At 33.0% G+C, this 24652-nt stretch overlaps 4 protein-coding genes across 4 annotated transcripts; 2 read left to right on the top strand and 2 right to left on the bottom strand.

Annotated features, from left to right (window-relative positions):
* The first annotated feature begins 2237 nt into the window (after positions 1-2237).
* On the top strand, positions 2238-6017 carry LOC132745042 (uncharacterized). The gene is made up of 5 exons (XM_060733877.1): positions 2238-2613; positions 2965-3043; positions 3639-3765; positions 4475-4593; positions 5982-6017. Exons 1-5 carry the CDS (start codon positions 2411-2413, stop codon positions 6015-6017), a joined length of 564 nt encoding a protein of 187 aa, XP_060589860.1. The 5' UTR covers positions 2238-2410.
* Positions 6018-8797: 2780 nt separating this feature from the next.
* On the bottom strand, positions 8798-11208 carry LOC132745043 (uncharacterized). The gene has a single exon (XM_060733878.1). It carries the CDS (start codon positions 10916-10918, stop codon positions 10205-10207), a length of 714 nt encoding a protein of 237 aa, XP_060589861.1. The 5' UTR covers positions 10919-11208; the 3' UTR covers positions 8798-10204.
* LOC132745041 (uncharacterized) lies at positions 11201-12704 on the bottom strand. The gene is made up of 2 exons (XM_060733875.1): positions 12124-12704; positions 11201-11339 (listed from the first exon to the last, which is right to left on the bottom strand). The coding sequence occupies exons 1-2, from the start codon at positions 12702-12704 to the stop codon at positions 11216-11218; spliced, it is 705 nt and encodes a 234-aa protein (XP_060589858.1). The 3' UTR covers positions 11201-11215.
* Positions 12705-13760: 1056 nt separating this feature from the next.
* On the top strand, positions 13761-17213 carry LOC132745040 (neprilysin-1-like; the record flags this gene model as incomplete). The annotated part of the gene is given in 5 exon segments (XM_060733874.1): positions 13761-13902; positions 15295-15378; positions 15838-16055; positions 16700-16867; positions 17142-17213. Coding segments are annotated over 5 exon segments (684 nt in total), but the record flags the coding sequence as incomplete, so codon positions are not given.
* Positions 17214-24652: the final 7439 nt, after the last annotated feature.

The raw sequence follows: 24652 nt of genomic DNA, 5'->3' as shown, positions 1-24652 counted from the left end.
TGCCGATAATATTTCTTAAATTTATTGTAAGATTGAATACAAAATAGTATTTACATCCTACAAATAACGTATGGCTGCACGTTAAGAGGTTCAATTACATTTCTTGATTTTTGATATTTACTATGGCATCTATGTCTGTCTTAATCACCAGCAATAATTTATCGATGTAATAACTAGTGCTTATTATACATAGTCAAAGAATGAATAAACAGTTAAGTGTGAGGAATGTTGCACTTTACATTATTCCTCATGTACAGACTTAAACCGAGCCTGCAATTCTTATGTAATTTTGTTGTGATAAATGCTTCCAAGGGATCACTTTGTTTCCAGATTTTTATATTAATAACTAGTAGTCCGTTATGTTGGGCCTCGTTTTGTCTATGGAGTACACAATTATAAGATCATTTGTGTTGGTTTAAAATAATTCTTGATATACTTGGCCCTTTTCGTTGTAGGTTCGAATTCCACCAGAGACTTCTTCATGTAAGGACTCTATCTAGTGGCGTAAGGAACTTCGATGGGTTTGCTATGTAAGGCGCTCGCTTATGCCCTGAAATAATGATCGGAGAGGCACAAAAGGTCTTAATCCACCAGCCAATCTGGAGGGATCTTACTGTGTTAATGTGACGGGAAATAAGATATGTTACAATTTTAATAATTCCCAGAACAAAAAAAACCCAACACAGTTGGTTTCAAAGACTACTGGTTACACTGTCAATGGTAAAATGTAATAGCAACCGATGCTTCCCAAAATTCTATGTTATATTTAATCGATTTCGAACAACATAAATTCATATTATGCTAAAGGAGTATCTTAGTATTTTAACAATTTACAATAACGTGTATACCTAATTATGATATTTCACGCCATAGGCACTTGCTTAAATGATTTTCAATAAAGGTCAAGTTGAGTTTATCAGATTTCAATTACCGCTATTAGTCATTAGTTATTTTCTAAAAATATAGAAAAAACAAATATTGATAACATAATCAATTCAAAACCTTTTGTAAAGAAATACATGGAATAATGCTGTTCGGATTATTCATATTTCTAATAACATGTAAGTATTATTATTGTACCTTTTTATCTTATTATTATTTTTTTTTTCCTAATGACATTAATCATGAATTAATTCAATCCTTCATACTATGTTTGTACCCTTTTCTTGTTATTTTTTGTTGTTCTTGCTTTTTTCGTTTTCACAAAGCAGTTCAATCACTTTTCAAATACTATTTTATTCTTTTCTACTATCTTGATATTTATTTCTTTTTAGATGTCATCTGCATTTCTGTTTGCGTTTATTTATGAAGCAACTGAATTAACTTCTTTGTCTTAAGTCATGATTTTGTTTTAGTGTATTACACTTTGTATTTGGTATAAATTGCAAATAAAATAGAGAAAGCAAGAATTCCTTAAGAAAGTCAAACACAATATTACTGAAAATAATGCAGGCTCGGTTTGATTGAGCCTGTTCATGGACGGTACTGTAAAGTGCAAACTACCGTCCACGCCCCGTAGCACCGTCTTAAGCAGAAATCAACATTTAAAATGAATTGGTACAATTTTAAATTTGGAAACATCCGCTGAATTTTGAATTTTGAAACATCCGCTGATGTGTTCTATGGCGGTTATCATGGAACATTCAATGTGACAGTAAGTGCCATTCCATGAAAAGCGGCATATGGTCCCCAAGTAAAAAAATGCGTGTGCCCTAAACGAGCAAACAATGGGCGGAACTAAATAAAATGGAATTTTGAAAGGGGACCAGAGGTTATGAAGCCTGCATATCACAGATAAGACGTCAAAAGACAAATTTAAAAAACAGGCCACATATCCTAAGGATGATTAAACAATATTCAAGTGAGGAATTCTGGAACCACCCAACAAGCAAATAGCCGAATAGAAAGAACTAAATTACCACAAGCACAACAGTAATGTCGTGCTAAACGAGTTTTAAGGATCGGAAATATCATTAAACCACGACTTATTGCGATGTTAAATCTAAATATGAATTTAATATTTCAGTGCTTTTTCTAAGTGTGATATACGGCATTGAGTAAACATGTATAGTTTTATAGATTATTTAACTGCTAATTTTGAGATTTGGACATTTTTCTTGACGGTTTACAGTACCATATGTCATGTTAACCAAAATAGCCTGGTGTGCTATACAAATAAATCACATAGTTTTTTTAACCACAATTAGATTTTATTACTTAATGTTTTGTTTCCTAATGCTAAAGTTGCGCAAATGTCATATCGTGAATGACTTTTATGTGCTTTACCTTACAAATAAAAGAAACTTTATGAAATTCAAGATAAATAGTGATAAGCAAACGTAAATGAAATATCTCACGTAGATGTCATGACAACGATGGTTGATTAGGCTACATCAATTAACATTTGAATATGAGATCTGTCATTATTTCAGTAACCAGTTTGGTTGAATGCACCTCTATTGACAAGTTACAAACGAAAATAAAGAATGGCATGACAACGATTCAAGAAAAGTTTTCATTTGTAGCGAAGATTGAGAAGGATGGAAAACATGTTTGTTCATGTGTTCTTATAGACTACAATGTTGCCATAACATTGACGTCATGCGTTGAAGGGTAACCATTTATTAGAAATGTACGCTGTATCACTGTAAAAGTTTCTTAAAACAAAATGACATTTTTTTTCAATACGCTGGAAGTATTTTTTGAAATTTTCAAGTATAATTATATGATAATATAAACAAATATAAAAAGGGGTAAATATAAACATTTAATAATGTTTCGGACTGAATTGTTTATCTACCTTTCACGTAATATACTGACTAATGGTACAAAAACCTTCTTTGCCACATTAATTATTTATATTTGTATTTATTAATCATTCAAATAAGGATGTATTCGAAGCTTTTTTTTAAATAGAACAAAAAGTTCTAAAATGACTTTCAAAATTATTCAATGTACTTACAGGCCATTGTCAAATATAAGAGTTCTAATCAAGAGTGGAAACCGCGGAAATTTTACGTCTACAAAGATTCAGAACACTATGGTAGATAAGTATTTAATATTGTGATAATATAACGTTCCTCTTACAATATGTGTCTAATAAGATGCTTATATTCTGATATTTAATTTTCGTATGGCACAACAAAACATGTAAAAATCATTGTAAATAAAGTGCAATACAATTATTATACGTATATCATTAACTTCCACGATGCTATAAAATGCATTTTAATAGTAAATGGATTAAATATGTCCATATATTTTTTTTCAAATGTAAAGCTAGGTTAAAAAGTTTTGGTACTCAATGTATCCAATTTTACATCATAATGATCATAAACATGCAAAATGGATTCCTGAATAACCCCTGTAGTCACACGCAGACCTTTTAAAATTCAGTTATAAATTTTTTTTTATATATAAAACTAGAAAAAATGGCCCGAAGATAACTACATCATGGCACATATATTTGACAGAGTTAATATACATTAAAAACATATTGAGTAAAAGTATGATTTTAAATTCTCATACAAGTTTTAAGCTAGATAAGTGATACCGGTATAACGTTTTGTGAATAATGAGTTACAATTTCATCTTATTTGAATATGCAATATATATAAAAATACATAACATTTCTGCAGAAACTTGATAAGAATAAAAAGGTCATCTTGATAGAACTTGAAAAAAAGATTGCAAACAGAGAAACACTGCCCAGCAGACGACACAGTATAAAAAAGAGCTCAGTCTGTAAAGTAGTCGGATTTTCATGTAAGTATTCACACCACGACTAGACATTGCAAACATGATAACATAAACGTTTATGACTTTTTATTTGTATCTGAGTAAATATAATTGAAAGTAACATCACATTGTAACGCATTGGCGGCATGGTAAAGTGGTAAACGCGTCGGACTAGTAATCTAAGGATAGTGTGGGTTCAAACCCTGTCATGGGCAAGCTGTTGTTTCCCAGAACCGGTTGATTCAAGAGTGATTCAATAAGCTTATACCTTCCAACACAATCGAACTAAAATAAATTTGTATAAAGTACTAAAACAAAATTGTAATGTCTAAATACATTTAAATCTTAATACCCAACAAACAAAAAGTTAACGAAACATTTAGCCAAATATAGTAGTGAATGAACAGATTATTGTCCCTGATGATTCTGTATTTTATGGAGTTATAGACGAAGTGTCCATTGTATACGTATCCTTTGTATTACCAAGGAATTTAAGTGAATGTTTACATTTGTATATTTTCATAAATGTATAAATATTAAAAGCTTTAATTCGGTAAGACCCTTATTAAAAACTCACGAATATTGTGATCGTAACACTGATATTACTTTCAGCTCTTTAGATTATGGTAAAAAAATAAATGAGCTTTGTTAAAGAAATAAAAGTGAGTAGGTGTTTTAGAATGCTTTTATGATTATTTTTATATCCATCGGTATTTTATTTCAATATCGTTTAAAGCTAATGGCAAAAACCTGGAAGAAGTAAAAATATACACAAAACCACTGAATAAATGTTCAGTCACAAACAAAAAGATGTACTTTTGCTATGATGTAGAAAAGGAAACAAAGCTGTGTCAGGTAAAATGTCACTTCTTAAAAATCTTTTAATCCCGAAAGGTATACAATGATCTGAAAACATTGGGGGGCACAAATATATTGATTATATATATTGCGATTGTTTGCAAGCATAGAAAAAATAAAATATATCATCAGCGGGTACTAAATTATTCAATTTCATTAATTATTTTAATTAATTTCTAGTTATGAAGTAGCACAAATGTGGGTCCAAGACCTTTTACCTGAGGGGTATAAATGTTTAATCAGATATATCGTGCCCGAAAAGCTACAATCTTGCTACCAAAGATACATTCATGTATGATTGCCGAAGTTTTATTATCTAAGGGCACATTATGCCTGAAATATGCTATCATTGTACAATCAGGAAATTACAGTAATAATAAAAGATAAATTTTAGAATGACAATGGTATTGCGATTGTTTGCAAGCATGGAAAAAGGTGGCTTCTTTCAGGACTATCGTCTATGAAGAAAGGGTGCTATAGCAAAAGTTTGCTTGGTATTAACCTATCATATCTCCAAAACTCAATACAAGAGGTAATGTTACAATTTATTATTCATCTGTCAAATCGTTATATTCCATTGCTTTTTTCTATGTCAACAGCTCCGGTTTTGTAATGCAAACGTCTTTTGTATTGTAATTATGCAGAATTCCATTTATTGATCACATATTATCACATAAATCGCCGCGCGGCAGTGTAATAAAGCCATTAAATAAAAACGATATTACACTAGTGTAATAACAGTTTGATGTGACGTCATTTGCGTTATAATTATATAAACATAGCGTTAAAGCGCGCTTATGTTAGCATTACACTTTAGGCGCGTCACTAAAAAAAATACACTTTTTAACAGTTTACCGTTCTTATTGTATGCATGTGATAAATAGAATATTATATTCATGTAGATTCAATACTAAATTTAATGAACTCGTTGGATAAATAATATTATGCTCGCCAAAGGCTTGCATAATATGATTTAGTTCAACTCGTTCAATAAATTCATTATTAAAATTACACTCTTTCAATATCCTCTATTTAAATGTTGCTATACCATTTTTAAAATGTGTATCACGACAAATACTCTTTCAGGTATTTCAATCAGCTAGCAAAGATGTTTAGATTTTATGCGATCAAATTAAACAGTGGGGAATGAGGGGGAAAATAATTATACTATAAAATGTACTTGACAATTCTGATAGTAAAACTAGTGTTACAGACTGTAACTAAATGAATATGTTTCACAATTTGCCATGAACGGTGTTGTAAAAATAGTGAAGTGTGATACACCAAGCAATTAGCAATTGTATTATTATGTATTAAGCATCCAATGAAGAAAATTTGCACAATTAAATGGTACTTTATTTGTTCTTTACATTGTTCCGTTTCAGGCTATGAAGAAGTTGAACACAGGTCAGAAAAATTAGTGTTCATTATAAGTACATTTGTATCTCTTTCTTTTAATACCAAACTATTATGTTTATAAACATCTTAAATGATAGCATATTATTTTTCAAGTTACTACTTAAGCAAAGAACTTAATGAAAGTGTGTGTCATTATGACCTTGACTAGGACCTAATGATTCTTAATTCAATAGGTAGCATCTGTTTGTCATGGGAAATGTCCTTACTAAGTGTAAAATGCCTTAATCTCATTCCATCTAAAGTGGTTAATAGGACACTGATTTTATACACAGTGCCATGATGACCTTTGACGTTATGACCGCAAAGTCTATAGGGGTCAACTGCTCATCATAACAAAGCTGCATACGGAATCTTAGGATCTATGCAAAGGTGCTCTTTTTAGTTTATGGTCGACTTACTTGTCATAAAATCACTTGTCACTAAATCCTAGGCCTATTGCCCAAGGAAAACAGTGTGTTTTGACCTACTGCCTGACAAATTCAAATATAGGTCTGTATGTCAAAGAGTAGTCTAGTTACTGGTCAGGGATGCTATTAATGATCAAAGTCTCGGCGATCTACGGACCGTTAAAACAAAAGAAGTGGTTCCCTAGTCATGATCTAGCTCAACACCAAATCTAAGGACTGTAGGCCATAGCCTATTCTATTTATTCGCCAGACAAGATGTCCATGGTGACTTTTAACACTTTACCTACTAACATGAAAAACAATAGGTGTCATCGGCAATGACTACGGACAATGCCCCTATTATTGAGCCCCCACTTTAGTGGCGGGCATTTAGATTTACCCTTGTCCGTCCGTCTGTCCATCCGTACAAACCAGAGCTACATTATGGGGTTTGGTCTATTGTTCTCATAACAATAGATGTCTTTGATGTCATTCATTCCGTTTCTCTTGTGGGGTTATTTTCTGCATTGTGGGGTTAACAAGAACAAAAGAAATAACAAAGGAAAACCCCATAATGTAGCTCTGGTAAGAATGTCCGTCCTTCCGTCCGCCCGTCCGTTCTCTTTTGTGTCGCACGTAATTCAAAATGTATTTGACCTAGAGTCATGAAACTTTACAGGATTGTTGATCAGCATGTGTAGTTGTGCACGCACCTGGGTATTTTCGTCTGGATATGTGTAGCATTTTTAGAGTTATTGCCCTTGACTTAGTAAAATTTTGAAATTTTCAACTTGTGTCGCATGTAACTCAAAAAGGATTTGACCTAGATTCATGAAACTTTACAGGAATGTTGATCAGCATGTGTGGTTGTGCACCTGGGTATTTTTGTTTGGATATTTTTATTTTAGAGTTATTGCCCTTGACTTAGTAAAATTTTGAAATTTTCAACTTGTGTCGCACGTAACTCAAAAAGTATTTGACCTAGAGTCATGAAACTTTACAGGAATGTTGATAAGCATGTGTAGTTGTGCACTGTTCACCTGGGTATTTTCGTCTGAATATTTTTAGTATTTTTAGAGTTATTGCCCTTGACTTAGTAAAATTTAGCAATCTTCATATTGTGTCGCATGTAACTTAAAAAGTATTTGAAATAGAGTCATAAAAGTTTACAGGAATGTTGATCAGCATGTGTAGTTGTGCACCTGGGTATTTTCGTCTAGATTTATATAGTATTATTAGAGTTATTGCCCTTGACTTAGTAAAATTTGTAATTTTGATTTTTTGTCGCATGTAACTCAAAAAGTATTGACCTAGAGTCATGAAACTTTACAGGAATGTTGATCAGCATGTGTAGTTGTGCACCTGGGTATTTTCTCTGGATTTATATAGTATTTTTAGAGTTATTGCCCTTGACTTCGTAAAATTTTGCAATTTTCAACTTTGTGTCGCATGTAACTCAAAAAGTATTTGACCCAGAGTCATGAAACTTTACAGGAATATTGATCAGCATGTGTAGTTGTGCCCCTGGGTATTGATTTATTTAGTATTTTTAGAGTTATTGCCCTTGACTTGTGTCGCATGTAACTCAAAAAGGATTTGACATAGAGTCATTTAACCTTACGGGAAGGTTGCTCAGCATATTAGGTTTTGCACCTGGGGTTTCAATTGAGGATTTATCCAGTATTTGTAGAGTTATTTCCCTTGACTTAGTTAAAACCGTTTCATTATGTTAATATTTGTTTCTTGAGTGCTTGAGTTAGAATCAACCAACTTTACAAGAATAATGATCAACATCACTTAATTACAGGAATAATGATTCACATCACTGTGAAACTATGCACAAGGAACTTTGCATGTGGATTTTTTCAGTTTTGTTAAAGTTATTGTCCTTGACTTTCAGTAGTATGAATTTGCAATTTTCAACTTGTTCATGCATAGCTCAAAAAGTATTTCACTTGTAGGCCTGAAAGTTTACAAGAATGTTGGTCAGCATGTGTACTTATGCACCTTGGGGTTTGCCTGTGAATTTATTCAGTATTTGTAAAGTTCTTGCCCTTTACTTAGTAAAGGATTTTTAGTTTTCAAAAAATATTTGACTTAGAGTCATAAGATTGACAGAGCAGTGGCGCGGTGGGGGCACCCGTGTCCTTTGGACCCATTTCTAGTGTAACATATATCATTGCTACTTTTCAAGTAATTGATCGGACAATACAGAGGTAACATACATTCATACTTTCAGGCCGACCCTAAAGTATGCTTTCAATATTAAGTGGGGATGTACAAAATATTTGGATTGTATGATACACACCAATAAAAAGATAATCTTTCAGTACACATAGAATATAGAAAATATGGCAAAGAAAGTTGAGTATGTAATGATCCAAAGACTATATTTCACATCACATACATGTAAACAGACTAGTTCATCAATCACATCAATTTAGGAGGGATATACATGTGCTTATCACAAAACATTAATATTTGAATAAATTAATGTGTATTATTTACATCACATGAAAAAATTAAACAAATTGTAAACACATGATCTGCTTATGACAAAACTTAGTAATAGAATAAATAATTTTTAGACTTATTTTCTTAATCACAGCTTATAGCATGAATTTAGACAAAATGATAACAAAACTTTAGTAATTGAATAAATAATTTTTAGACTTATTTCCTTTATCACAGATTAGAGCATGAATTTAGACAAAATAATATCAAATTGACTTAATATTCAAAATAAGCGAAGATAAAACATCAGTTAGACTGTCTACAGACATGTTGTTTGATTTGTTGCAAAAAAGGAGAACAAAATTATTTGCTTAAAAAAACTACATTTGAGCCGCGTCATGACAACACCAACATAATGGGCTTGCGACCCATTCCGCGCAGTCTGATCAGGATCCATGCTGTTCGCTTACAAACCCTATTATATTTTTGCTCATCTGGAGTCATGTAGCTTTAAAGGGACTCCACTGAAGTTTAAAAGTCTAAAAACATAACATTTGAATTTCTTATGAATTTTTTACATATATGACCTGGGGCGCTTTAAACAGAAATATATGCAAGGATAGTTAAGACATTTTCTTTGAAATTAATTGAAGATTGTACTTTTATGCTTTTATAAGCCCGATTTGAGTGAAAAGCGTTTACGTGTAAATGCTGGTCATTTTTTACAATATTGGAATAATTATTCTTGAAAAACGAAAATGCGCAAATGATCTGAAATTTTGCACAAAGATTAGTGGTCTAAAACTACACCAAATGGTACATTTAACTGGAAAAAATATTTTCAGTCCCATCAGGTCAAAAAACTTCAGTGGAGCCCAACATATCAGATACTCCAGCACTAATACTGGCACTTCAGTGTGAACTATGAACACACAGTGTATGATGTATGTTATAAAAACCTTATTCATGTTATAACTATATCTAAATAAATACTACATGTATATTATACATCACATTATTTACATCACATGAACAGACTAAAAAACATTATTTACATCACATGAACAGACTAGAAAAAAATATTTACATCACATGAACAGACTAGAACAAATTACACATATAGCATACACATAATATAACAACAAAACTTGGATAAATGAATAAATAATTACATGTACATGTCACAGAATGACAGACACAGACTGGATCAGATCAAATTAAATAAAAATAATGAGATCAAATTGACAATATGGTATGATTATCAATATTATGACAATTTTGCATTTTCCTGTTGTTTTGTTTCTCACAAGATACATTTATGATACACATTTCCTACATCCAAATGTTTTTCACTTTAAAGGTTTCCCACGTTTAACTCGTTCAGAATAAAGCTCCGGCATAATGCAGTTCAGATAAAAACTTTGAAGTTTATGTGACATGTCCTGCCAGAGCTGAGGGTCAAAGTATATCCTTTCAACAGAATATCCCTGTAAAGTCCAAACAAAAAAATCACAGAACTTTCTGCCTGAAATGGCTAATTGCCCCTGGACTTGAAAATAATAGTTATGGTTTTTCTTTAATTGTAATTTCTGATCCACTTCATTTAAATAAAAGCTTGGGTCCTTGGCAGCCATCATAGGGCTTTGAAATCTATATCTGAACGGGCACTTCACTTCGAGAATCCCCATCCCACAGCAGGTGCACTCTACAAGTCCATCCGGGCTTGCACCCAGATATGGCATATCTTCAAATATCAAAAGTCCACATTCACTGACTTTAAAATTGTCATGTGCCTTACCAAATGTTAATGAGTATTTCCTCCTTGCTGCAGGCTCATGTTTTCTTCCCCATTGAGTAGCCTTTGATGAAAAGTCATTGTAGGATAGCACTGTCTTCAGAATAGACTCTGGTGGAGTATTGTCCTTTTTTTTGCATACAAGACCAAAATTGGGAGAAGTCAAAAGATTTTTCCTGGCTTGATGCCACTTTTCATTTTTAGCCTGTCCTTTAGTTTGACTTTCAATTCTTTCAATATCTGCTTGTGACACTATGATCTTGTTCATTTCTTCTTTGAGCTCATTTTTCACTGTGTCAGAATCCAAATTAACATGGTCATGGTAACACTTTGTCACTGAAATTATTTTAATTGGCTCTGATGACTGAACAGTCTTATATGTTGATAGAAGCCAACAGGCATGTGGATTTACCTTCTCTAGTTTGTCGGCAAATGTTTTGGTGTCCACTGGTTTTACTGTTCTTACTTTCGGCTTTGGTGACTGTATATGTTCAACCTTGCGTTCATCATTAAATTTGTGTTTCTTGAACAGTAGATCCTGTGACTTTTTTGGTGATAGGCGTCTCTACCGTGGTTCTTTCCACTTGTTGTGACCTGATGTGCATGCATCCAGTCCCTCGGAACGTTTGTGGCTGATGTCCTCAAGGGCGTACAGGAGTGCTGCTACATGATTGCAAGACTCACCCTCACTGAAATATACATAAATCATAACTTTCAAACATCAGAATTAAATTCAAATATAATTTTTTTAGTGACAAATATGGATCTGATTCCAGGATAGTTGAGTATGCTGACAAGCAACACTTGTCCAATGCATAAAAGTAAACCAGAAATGAATTATTATTTACTGAAGGATATTTCATTTCACATTGTTTATCTTTTAAGTACATTTTCAATTTTTTTATGAAAATAACCTTAAAAATCTGGATCGCCGAGACATTAATAAAAAATTACAATGTACATGAAAATTGCAGACTCGGTTTGATTGAGACTGTACATGAGAGATAATGAAAACCTGCAATATCCCTCACGCCCCCTAGCACCGACTTGCGTGGTACTCAATTCATAACACTTAATACTGCTGGCAATGATCCCGAAGGCAGAAAAATATAACAACACTGAGTTGACGAGTGGGGCAACTTTTTACAGCTACCACATTGCACTTGACACCTGCCGTTGTGCAGTATAAATTTTGTTTTTTAGTTTGTTTTGGGTTTTACGTCACAACGACACAGCATAGTTCATATCATGATATTGCGACATTCCAGCTGTACTGGTGGAGGAAGACCTCAGGTGCCCTTCCGTGCATTATTTCAGTCAGAACGGGTACCTTAATAAGTTAGTGCCCCCTAGCACCGGCTTGAGTGAAAATCTGTAAGCATGATGCTTTAAGTTTAAATTAATTTTTTTTAAAATATCTGATTTTATGTCTTCCAATTAAACTATTTAACAGTTGATTTAATGTATACTAACCCAGCATTGCAGTTGCATCCAGCTGAATGAACTCGACCTGTAACCTTGGACAGACATGTCCATACATCGTAGTCTTTCTTTCCAGGCGTTGGTAAGGAAGGAATTACCTTGGATCGTATATAACAATGACTAATTTCAGTGTTTATATGATGGTATTGCACAGAATGTACATGCCTGTCCTCGTAAAAAACCTTGGCTTTCAACTGCCTACTGGCTTTATTCGATGCGCCGTCACAAGTCCGTTCTTTACTTAGCACTAAATAGTTGTAAAGTTCATTGTTAGTAAAATTTGGGAAATCATGTACGTTTTCAGTCCATCCATCACATAACGCCTCCGGGCGTGGGAGAGATTCACCAAGTGGTGTTCTAAACCTACTTAACTCGCGGCTATTTTTCTCACGTAAATCGTTCTCTCTGAGCACAGATAATGGTTTCTTTCCTAAAGTAATTACACCTTTAGACCTCTCAATAAGTTTCTTTTTATTCCCCGAAACAGGAAATCCTCGATCACGTAAAAAATCCTTTAAAATTGGAATTGTCGCTGTGTCAAAATCGATATCAATGTTTTCCTTATCCGCCATTAAATTTTTTTGCTCACCGGAAGTGGATTGATCAAGAACGACAACCGTACCAGGGGAGGTAACAACGGTTATCGGAAAGGACTATATATATAAATACAGACTGCTTTAAGAAAAGTCTGACACTTCAAATGAAAACGTGCAAAAATTGTTATGTCAAAGGTGAATGTAACAAATCAAAATGATAAACATGTAATCTACTAATACAGATGGACATTACCTACATCATCATTAAAAGTGTATATAGATAGAGTGAAGGCTTAAGTTGTTAATAGATATCGTAAAATGTTTTGTACAGAGTACACTTTAAAGGGGTTGCATTATTGAGATGAGCAATAAGTAAATATTTGAGGATTTACAATGAGACAACACGGAGGTACAGAATTCCCAATAGCCCTTAATATAGCAAACTTATTAAATTAAGCGTCGAATACAGTGAAAGATGAATTTAATTAAATGCAAAACTTAAAAGCCAATTGAAATTATTTGCGAGAATAAGAAATATTATTATAATAACTCTACAAGTAACTTCTTTCTTTTTCGAAATTCACAGATGGCTTGTGTTCAACAAAAGGTTGCGATTCAGCAGGTATGATATCTCAATAGTTTATATTCAAGTTCTATGCCGTAATGTTTGCAAATTATAGAAAAGTCCAAATGTTTATAAAATTATGATAGTACATATCTATTCGAACGTATGTTCCAAATTAATGGAAGGTTCAATATATATTGCTGTTGTTTTAATATCACGAATTTTTATCTTAACTCAATTTAAAAAGATTTTCTCAAATCAAAAGAACTTTGAATAAATTTAAACTAAATACAAAATGTTTGTAAAATGCTATAAACTATTGTTTTAATAAACATTATTATGTATAATTTAAATGACAAAGTTACTATGTTTTGGTAATAAGACTCATTTTTAAAAATCGTCCAATCTTCATAACTAATATACAGAATATTAGCTTTATACCTACTGAACGATATATAATATCGATTACAGCAGTATGCCTGTAATATGTGTGTCGTCATTTTATAGCCGATCGAGTTCTTGAAGCAATGGACACTGATGTAAATCCATGTGACAGCTTTTATGACTTTGCATGTGGCAAATGGTCTAAAATGAATTCGATCCCCGAGGGTTCGTCATACTACAGTACATACAGAGAAAAGAGCGAATCTAACCTATTGATTATTAAATGTAAGTAATCAAAATCCAAACGAAAATTACCTACTGCATATTGTAAAGTGAAAGTATTCTAGTTAAAATGTACCTGAGTCATGATTAAGTTGTGTAAGTAATTACGATGATCAGAAGCAAATTACTAATGTTATGACTATAAACGGAACAATTATAAATTACAAGTTAATTAGGCCATGAAATAATCATGATAAAGAAATGTAAGGAAATAATGTTAAGACATAGCAGTGGACGTAACAACGATAATCAAATGCAAGTTATTATCAAAGTACAAGTTTATAAGGTCATGAAAAAAATCATAATGAAGAAATGTAAGGAAATGGTGTCATGACATAGCGGTGGGCATGACAATGGGGAACTGATGTTATCACATAGCGGTGGGCGTGACAATCGGGTACTGATGTGTAGTTATGCACGGAGGAAGGTAGTCTAGTACTGGTGTAACTCTCCAGGAACAATGGTTAGGAAACTACCCGCCTATATGACTGAAATACTGTTGGGAAAAGGCGTAAATGAAACAAACAAACAAACAAAACACAGCAGTGGGCGTTACAATGGGGGAACTGATGTTATGACATAGGACATAGCTGTTGACATAACAATATGGAACTGAGGTCATGACAAATCGACGGTCGTAGCAATGGGGAACTGATGTCATGACATAGCGATTGGTGTAACAATGAGGAACTGATGTCAAGACATAGAGGTCGGTATAACAATAGGGAGCTGATATCATAATATAGCGGTGAGCGTAACAACGGGGAACTGATGTCATGACATAGCGTTTGGGGTAACAATAAGGAACTGATGTCATCTAATAGAGGTGGACGTAACAATAATAATAAATTTCAAGATATTAAAAGTATTATAAAACAATGGTTTTAAACATGATTTTAAAGGGACTCCATTGAGTTTCAAAAGCCTAAAATCATACATAAATGAGCTCGGGCACTTTTAATATAAAAATATGCAAAGAAACTTAATAAATATACTTTGAAATAAATTAAAAATCGTATTTTTATGCTCTTCTTAACCCGATTTGAGTGAAAAGCGTTTAAACGCTTTTCATTTTTGGTCATTTTTCACAAATTGATTTATTATGAAAAAACGAAGTGCAAGAATGATCTGAAATTTTGCACAAAGATTAGTGGTCTGAACCTACTTCAAATGGTACATTTATCAGGAAAAATATTTTCAGTCCAATCATGTCAAAAAAACCTCAGTGGAGTCCCTTTAAGCTTAAAAAAAAGATTTTTACAATACAATTGTTTTTATCATTTGTATGTGAACCAGTTTTATGGTAATTTATATCACCTTTTTCAGAATATAACATTTTGTTTAATATAGTACGATTTGACACAAAACTTTAACGAATTATTCTATTGTTTGAAGCTGTGTTGGAAAAAGAAATAAGTCCTGGTGATATAGATTCTGTTGTTAAAGCAAAGAAATTCTACAAGTCATGCATGGATACAGGTATGTATTATTTTAAGTTTTATAATGAACTACACATATTTTAAATAAAGGTTAAATAGAAAGCAATGATTGTTGATACCAAAATATCAGAAACAGGTGTCAAATTCTATTTAAAGGTGGATGTCTGCAGATGTCTTATAACATGTAATGTAGAAAATTAAGAATCTCAAATGCTGTGCTGTACTTAATCAAAATTAAAAAAAAAACACTTGTAAATGAACCTAGAGTATAAAAACGCTCCAGGAAAAATAAAGAAGGGATAAGTCGAAACAAACTTTACAAATATTTGCAGGATCAGTTTGTTTGAATCAATTGAATCTTATATAGCTTCATTGTTATCGGAAAATATTGTTTTTTATTTATACAGAATGCTATTAAATATGTTAAATACGTACTTACGTTATAAATCCGAAATCCTGTCTCATAATTAATCAGTTACATTGTATAATCGGTTTTAAGATAAAATAGAGAAGCTTGGGAATGCTCCTCTACACGAATATATGGAAAGTATGGGTGGATTACCAATGTTGGGGGATGCTCCAGGCGGTAGATGGGATTCAAGTTCTTATTCATTAGAGGATCTTCTTGTTAAATCATTCCACATGACACCTTCTACACCAATGGTTCATCTTTCTATAAGGGATACAAAACAGAAAACATATCGATTCGAACTCCAAGTAAGTTATAATACAAATAAATTCATTTCAGAAGGGGGGTGTTTGATGTCTTATGGAATATTTTATTTTGTATAGTGATAGGTATTTTATCCGGAATAAAGTTTGAAGCCTTAGATATTATTATATTGTATTTCCTTTAAAAAATAAAATGAAATTACTCCCTACAATTGAATTGAACAAAATTTAGCATATATATCACTTAAATGACACTAAAATCAGATACAGAAGATAAATTCTTATTTCTACTTGTGTCCGTGCTGTCTTGTGCCCTGTCCTGTTTTTATTTGGGGTCCGCCTGGGCTCCTTGCCGCTGGTTCTTGTTGCTGGGTCATATGCGGTTGCGTTCGTTGAACACCGCCTTTCCTTGTTGATCTTGTTTATCATATCTTAAGAAATAGCATTCCATTTTAGAGAGCATTTCTCGCCGGTAGGTTTTGAATTTTTCGCCATTTCAATTACATTGTTTTACATTTACCATGGCCAAACATGAAAAGGCTTAATCAAACCGAGCATGCAACTTTTTCATATTTTTCGGGACTTTGTGGGGGGGTGCTTTCTTTCAACATTCTATTTTTCATACTTTGTTCGATATTTCATTTATAGATATATTTAAGATTTAACAAATCTATATATTTAAACTTTAGATCGAACAGCCGGAAATGGACGCGTTTCTGACAAGTCAAGATTCTGAAATATATCTTAATGGTTACGAGACTTACCTAAAGGAAATTTTTCTAGCTTTAGGTGCTAATGAAAGCATAGCAGCTGTTTACGCAATGGATATAGTTAATCTAGAAGTTGATATTGCAAAAGTAAGAAGACCTTTATCACTTTGTGTCGATATTTCAATCGCATGAAAAATAATGATTAAAATTGTTTTCAGAATTTTTACACCGTAAACAAATATTAAGTGTTTTTTTAAATATGAATAAAATCATTATTTTCAACGTTTCCATTAATAAACATATAAAGGATAGACTAGACACGCTTTTGAATTTGATAATATGATATAAATATTTTCCTAGTTTTTAACAAATATAGGATTACATTGTCATTAGCTGATTTTCATTTTTTCAATTTGTAAAGATTTTAATACCATTTGGAGAAGGGACCAGTGGCCGTCTTTCAGTGAACGAACTTCAAGACTTAGTTCCAACTGAGGTAAGTCATTCGATATGTTGGTTATCTTATTTTATTTGTCACAGTGTGCTTGTGTAAGTTTTCTTATATTATTTTGCTTTTTTATGCCCCCCTTCGAAGAAGAGGGGGTATATTGTTTTGCTAATGTCGGTCTGTCTGTCTGTCTGTCTGTCTGTCTGTCTGTCTGTCGGTCTGTCTGTCTGTCGGTCTGTCGGTCTGTCCGTCGGTAGACGACATGGTTTCCGCTGATTATCTTGAAAAGTATTTATCACAAAGTCTTCATATTTCACATCGTGATTGGTCATAACTAGTAGATGACTTCTATTGATTTTGGGGTCACTAGGTCAAAGGTCAAGGTCACAGGGACCTTAAATGTCAAAATGGTTTCCGCTGATTATCTTGAAAAGTATGTATCACAAAGTCTTCAAATTTCACACAGTGATTGGTCTTAACTAGTAGATGACCCCTATTGATTTTGGGGTCACTAGGTCAAAGGTCAAGGTCACAGGGACCTTAAATGTCAAAATGGTTTCCGCTGATTATCTTGAAAAGTATGTATCACAAAGTCTTCATATTTAACATAGTGATTGGTCTTCACTAGTAGATGACCCCTATTGATTTTGGGGTCACTAGGTCAAAGGTCAAGGTCACAGGGTCCTTAAAATGTCAAAATGGTTTCCGCTGATTATCTTGAAAAGTATTTATCACAAAGTCTTCATATTTCACATAGTGATTGTTCATAACAAGCAGATGACCCCTATTGATTTTGGGGTCACTAGGTCAAAGGTCCAGGTCACAGGGACCTTAAATATCACAATAATTTCCGCTGATTATCTTGAAAAGTATGTATCACAAAGTCTTCATATTTCACATAGTGATTGGTCATCACTAGTAGATGACACCTTTTGATTTTGGGGTCACTAGCTCAAAGGTCAAGGTCACAGGGGTCTTAAATGTCAAAATGGTTTCCGCTGATTATCTTGAAAAGTATGTATCGTAAAGTCTTCATATTTCACATAGTGATTGGTCATCACAAGTAGATGACCCCTATTGATTTTGGGGTCACTAGGTCAAAGGTCAAGGTCACATAGGCTTTAAATGTCAAAATGGTTTCCGCTGATTATCTTGAAAAGTATGTTTCACAAAGTCTTCATATTTCACATAGTGATTGTTCATCACTAGTAGATGACCCCTATTGATTTTGGGGTCAATAGGTCAAAGGTCAAGGTCACAGGGGCCTTAAATGTCAAAATGGTTTCCGCTGATTATCTTGAAAAGTGTGTATCACAAAGTCTTCATATTTCACATAGTGATTGGTCATAACTAGTAGATGACCCCTATTGATTTTGGGGTCACTAGGTTAAAGGTCAAGGTCACAGGGGCCTTTAATGTCAAAATGGCTTTCGTTGATTTTTCCATAATTGAACACTTCCATGTACCCATTTTTGGCAAGTTTGTGTAATAAAATTACCAATTATGTGAGTCAATGGCTAGAAAGGGGGGTATATGTGTCGTTCGACATTCTTGTTTATTTTTATTGTGCTGTTGTATTGTTTGTACTGTTCTTCATTTAAAGTCAATTTTGTAATTGAAATTGCATGTGGCCATTTTGCAATTTAAATTTCTTGCTTGATTATGTAAAGTCTTTGGACAATATACCGCTTTTCATGGAATGGCACGAACATTGTAAATTCAATGTTAACCGCCATATAAACACATCTGCAGATGTTTCGAAATAAAACGTTTTTGTCTGGTCATATTTATTATTGAATTCTGCTTAAACCGTTGCTAGGGATATGGACGGTAACTTGCACTTTAGTACTGTCTGGGTAATGGCTCAATAATACCGAGCCTGCAACATTTTCAATTTTGCATTGTTGGGCTTTCTAAATGGATTCTGCTTTCCTCTCTTTTACACGTTTTAAGAATGCAAATAAATTGTCTTACCGACATGCGTAGAGATTTGTTCCAGAAAGTGCAAAATTATTGAATGATAGAGGTGGAATAGATCTGTCATAGTCAAGGTTGAATTTTGGCAAGGTAATGGTATCAGCAAACAGATCTAGCGATGCTATAAAAACCTAAGGGTGAACTCTCATGGTATGGGGCTTTGTCTGATAAGTGTCTGCACAAGTCACACAAATCATGCTTTTGGGGTTTTAAATGGTGCAAAATAGAGAGAAATAGAATTTGAATAAAAATTTGATATCAAGAAAATGAAAATATCAAGTAGTCAAAATTCTGGACAGACTTGCCATTTTCTATACTGGTTACAAAGAAAAGTTATTTTTTATCATAAGCGTTCTAAACACAGAACATATAAGTTTGCTTTTATCATAGGTAAACTTTACAAAAGTAATAGAGAGCATCTATCAGTCTGGTGGTTTTTCTCTTGACCGATCTAATAGAATCTGGATATTTTCACCTAAGTATTTTACCCGTCTTGGTAACATAACAACAAAATATCCAGAAAGGTAAGACACTTTCAATTTCTGCTAAGTAAAAAACGTTATCTCTTCTGTCCCTTCGGGAGCATTGATTCCGACATGTCTAATGCGAAATGTTGAATATCGCTTAACCGGGCGTATTAGGCCACTAAAGTTATGAGTATCTGTAGCCTGACGTCAAACAAGTTACAGCACAAGTTGTTTTTTTTTTATTTTTATGTTATCAACATGTATCAATGTAACTTACATTAAAACCCGGAAAAAAAATCAATCGGAAACTTGACTTGCGGCAGATAGTTTACGAGTACCTGTCCCGGGGTAAAATTGATTAAATATTGATGTCTTAAAATGTGGCGAGTTTCTTGCCTTTATTTGTTACAAATGTGTAGCTGAATCATGACAGCCTGTTTCATGGTATTTGTGAAAATAAATTCGTGTAAAACAATAAAATATTACCCCACCCAGTTGAAAAAATGATACAAAACTTTTGTTATAATATATGCATGGGGAATATTTGGATTACACTGATAAAATATTTACATTTTAGAGAGTTACAAATAAAACATAAATTAAAAGCCTATGTAAATAATGAAACGGATATAATTGAAACGTTTTAAAGGTAAATTGTAATGGTTGTTACAGCAATTACATTGACATAAATGTAGTCACGTATTTTTACTTTTTAGACAAACATTTAAAAACAATACAGCTAATTTGCTGATTAAGTAAGGCCTTAATCCATCGATTCAAACATTGCACTACGTATTAGATACTTCAAATTAAAAATAAGTTGTAATAAAGACATGTTGCAATGTAACAAATTTGTACGTTACCAAAATTACAATATTTCATAAACGACACAAAATGAAATGCGACCAAAAGAGTTTTGTCACTTTATTCACTGTTCAATTTCTAAGTCTTAACATTAATAAACAAGAAAAGCATTGATGCAAAGCATCAAAGGGCGTCCAAGCAAGAAATGCAGCAAGTGAAGATGAACTAGTAGACATATGATGACAAGATATTCTTATAATCTTTTCAATGGTTTTTACCAGAATTGTATATCACTTATGAATGAGCGGACGAAAGACATTGTTCATTATGAACTTTGATTGGCATGCTAGAGATTAGAATATTACTTGTTATTTCTTTATGACCGTGGTTATTAATAGCAACGGATTTTGTGTGTTTGCGTTTGTTTACCCTCGCCACTGGAAAGAGACCATATGGGCGAGCAACGGATATACATGTAAACAATCATTTACAATCCATATGTGTAACGCATGATCAACACCACACTTGTGTAATTGTCCCTTATTATGTTATCGCTATTAGCGAAGACCCCCTCTTAAAGTATCTATTCACACTTAGTAAAAATATGACACTGGTTATATTACCATGTTGATCATGTTAAGCATAATTGTTTATTATACAATAAATGTAATATATATTAATTTTGATAAAAAATTACAGATTTTATGAATATTGTTTTCTTTTCTTTTTTGTGTTTTATGCGCTTTTTTATGTTTACTTACTTTTTTTAATTTAAATTGTAAAATAAATTTTAAGAATTCAATTGTCATATTGACCGACGATTATAAGTCAAAAATTAACTGGAAAAAGTCAATAAATAATGGTTAATCTTTCAATATATAATATTGTTTATTCTTATATTCTTAAACCATGTACATTTGTTTTTTTTCTTCATCATTTTTTAATTATCAACCAATTGAATACTTCATAAAATCTAATTTGTAACTTTGAATAATTCCTCGGCATCTTTACTAACCACGATTAACAAATTAAATAAAATGTTTCAAAGTTGATAGTGTCGCATTATTATCATAAAAATGTACCCTTTTCTCAATTATTGTACATATTTATTGTTTTTATCTCATATAGATAAAATGAAACATGTATTGTTGTTGTTCTTGTTGTTTTTGTTTTTTCGAATTATATGTTTATGTATAATAAAAATCAATAAATTTGAGAGTTGATCTGTGTTCATGAATTATTGTAACCAAATTAACTGACAAACATTCATTTTGGAAAAAAGCTTATTTATCTGTAAAATATTTGTTTTGTTCTGTAACTATATCAAACATCTACTCCAAAACCGGGAGAGACCGGACAATAAACGGTCACTAGTAAATCCCGGTCAAAATAGACCGGGAGAGACCGGGAATTACCGATAGGAGCACATCCCTCTATAAATAGATTTTCGGAATATTTAGGTCATCAACTCATCATTCTATTTACAGCTTTCGGATAAATGTACAACAATAACATTCCATAATAATAACCCACTGTGTAAATAAAAAAAACCGAAGAGCGCGATTTATTGACGGAAAAGGTTATTTCATTTGAAAACTTTTGCAAGTTCGCTATTCATTGTACCACGGATTAATTAATAATCAAGCACCTTCATACCGTTCGGAATGATCGGCTTTTATTATGACCGACTTAAAGGCTCGAGAAGTTGCTGTCGCCCTTTCACAAAATCTGATTTCATTCCATAAAGGGGCGCCGCGCTTCAGCGCGGACGCCAATAAATTTTATTTATCTTGTTCGATTTCATTGCCTGTAATCACTATTTGCTTGCTGTTTGAACAGCCCGCCGCCTACAACCTCCGCATGCTGATGAACACTCAAGCCCGTGCTTCCTACAGGAGCATCGCTTAGTGGCACAGTTTTCACAGTTGCATTTAATAATATTCAAAATTCTTTCTGGTGCAGCCGGAAGATCCGTTTTTAGAGGAACTAGTTTATTTTCACTTTGAATCCATCCCCATTGCAGAGGATAAAGATTGTGACCAATCCATGTTTGAACTTGATGGTTAACTCTGTAGCTGTGGTATTTTGCAGCAGCAGTAGTAGGGAGTATAGTTCTCACTTGAACAATGTTTTTACCTTTTGCAGATTTTGTCACAAATCTTTGATATCGCAAATGATCTAACGATTCGGTATTTTTTCAATTTTACACCTTTATTAAAGCCTTGACACCCGCGCTAGCAACTTCATCATGTGTCGCATCTTGTTTCAATGATATGGAACTTTGTTCTTGTAAACACATATCTGAGGCTAATTTTATCATGACTGTACCCTTACCAATACCAAATAGCATTGATGTAGTGTCACAACCAGTTTATGCATGTACGAATAGTAATTTATCACATATCTTATCTATCAAAATTGATTAAGTTTTATTTACATCCCATTCTTTCTGTTGGTTCAAGTTCTTGTCAGATGAGAAATTTATATTGATTTTTGTTTTCGGCTGATGACATAAAAGAACAAGCAAATCTGTATCTTCACCTATCACAAAAGTAGTGAATTCCGTCGACACTTCAATACCAGTTTTGACAATGAGAACATCTGCATCACTTAATGCTTTTTTGACGGTTATTTCACGGTTTTCAAAATGTTCTGAAAGGAAGTCAATGAATCTTTGTGTATTTTTAGTGTTGATTAGAACCGCATCTTTCTTAGTAGTAAATTGGGTTGATCCCTGAAATCTTATTTCAACACCATCAATTCCTTTTGACCTACGCAAATGTGTTTCGTCTTTAGTAGATGGGCCACAAGAATAACCATCAAATACAACTTTAGCTTTTCCATAATGTCTGTTCACAAACGCTGTATATTTTTCACATATATCGTGAAAGGATGCCCCGTATTTCCACGGAATTCTTTCAATCAATGATCTGCCATCCAGAATGTACTTCACATGTTCCTCTATCTTTTCAATATGGCCACAATTTCCTAGTCCCCATATTGAATTCATAAGATTTGGCTTTCCTGCCTCCATTAGAAGACCTCCACTGTCAGAAAGACTTGATGGTTTACCACTTAATTCATATTTAAACATTTCCTCAGTATTGTCTAAAGTTGAGTCAGATACAGCAATGAGCTGTTGAAAAAGTATTTGAGGATCAACACCAATAAACTCAACGTCACTAGGCATAAATAAGTTCTGATTAGCCAAAGTGGTAGCCTCATCTTTTCCGTTAAAGCTAAAGCTTGTTACTTTTTGACCTTCCATTTTACTTACAATTTTTCACCAATTTGTTTGGCTGTGTCGATGGTCACTCAATCATTCCCCGTCACGCCTATTTCGATATTTCTTAAGTTCTTTTCTTCAATAAATGGGTTCCGTTGCCTTAAAAATCAAGGAAACAATCACGGTCTTTAGAATCTCTTTCAATTCTTGCTTTTGAAGCTTCCTTGTGTTGTAAATTTAATTCAGACTCCGTAGCTGAACCCGTGAATTCTTGCATTGCTTGATTTACTTCGGCCATTGCAGGAGCAGATAATAACCACACTGTGCCTTTTTTGGACTCTGTCATGCCTCTTCCCCTTGTCAAACCACCAGCTGATTTCAAAACTCCTCATTTTAAAACTTGCTCAATAACCAAATTAGTTGAAGAGGCCTCCCCAATATCTGTCGTCCTGCTACAATATGCAAGCCTGAGCAAAATGCTTGATATACCTCTGGTTTACAGTTCGGTAAGTCTAGCATTTCCTGGAATATATATATTATATATATATATATATATATATATATATATATATATATATATATATATATAGGCTGATTTTAAGTAATTATTATGACCTGCTGCTGCAAAATAAGGTAGCATCCTTTGTAAGGATTTGAGATGAAGATTCCAATTCCCTGTCCGTTCCGCTGTTATAAATAATTTCAAATTATCAATCATGTCCATGTATGTAAATATCCAAAGCCTTGCTGTTCTAAATTCAGACAATTTGGGCTTTAGTGCATCAAATTTTGAAAACATAATTTTCACCTTTTCATCTTTCAATAGGCACATTTTTCTTTGTTTTTTCATTTATTATTTCATAAGCCTCGTCTTATTCTACTTCATCAAAATCTTGTATTTTATTTGCATTTTCGGCGGTTACTTCAGTATTTACCAGCTTATCTAATAAAATGGAATTCAGTGCGGCATCCACCAAAAATGACCCCTTATTGCACGACTAGGGTAAAAA

Source organism: Ruditapes philippinarum, unplaced genomic scaffold, assembly GCF_026571515.1.
Source record: "Ruditapes philippinarum isolate M1 unplaced genomic scaffold, ASM2657151v2 ctg13441_1_1_1_1, whole genome shotgun sequence".
NCBI classification, from domain to species: Eukaryota; Metazoa; Mollusca; class Bivalvia; order Venerida; family Veneridae; genus Ruditapes; species Ruditapes philippinarum.
Note: the sequence above shows the minus strand (reverse complement) of the source record. Positions and strands in the feature narration are given on the sequence as shown.

What these genes read in the sequence shown, in the direction of transcription:
- LOC132745042 (XM_060733877.1), top strand. Translation starts at nt 2,411, where the DNA reads ATGAGATCTGTCATTATTTCAGTAACCAGTTTGGTTGAATGCACCTCT. An exon ending in TAAAGTAGTCGGATTTTCAT is followed by an intron (nt 3,766 to 4,474) that starts GTAAGTATTCAC and finishes TATCGTTTAAAG; the next exon opens with CTAATGGCAAAAACCTGGAA. An exon ending in AGGAAACAAAGCTGTGTCAG is followed by an intron (nt 4,594 to 5,981) that starts GTAAAATGTCAC and finishes GTTCCGTTTCAG; the next exon opens with GCTATGAAGAAGTTGAACAC.
- LOC132745043 (XM_060733878.1), bottom strand. Translation starts at nt 10,918, where the DNA reads ATGAACAAGATCATAGTGTCACAAGCAGATATTGAAAGAATTGAAAGT.
- LOC132745041 (XM_060733875.1), bottom strand. Translation starts at nt 12,704, where the DNA reads ATGGCGGATAAGGAAAACATTGATATCGATTTTGACACAGCGACAATT. An exon ending in GGATGCAACTGCAATGCTGG is followed by an intron (nt 11,340 to 12,123) that starts GTTAGTATACAT and finishes TGTATATTTCAG; the next exon opens with TGAGGGTGAGTCTTGCAATC.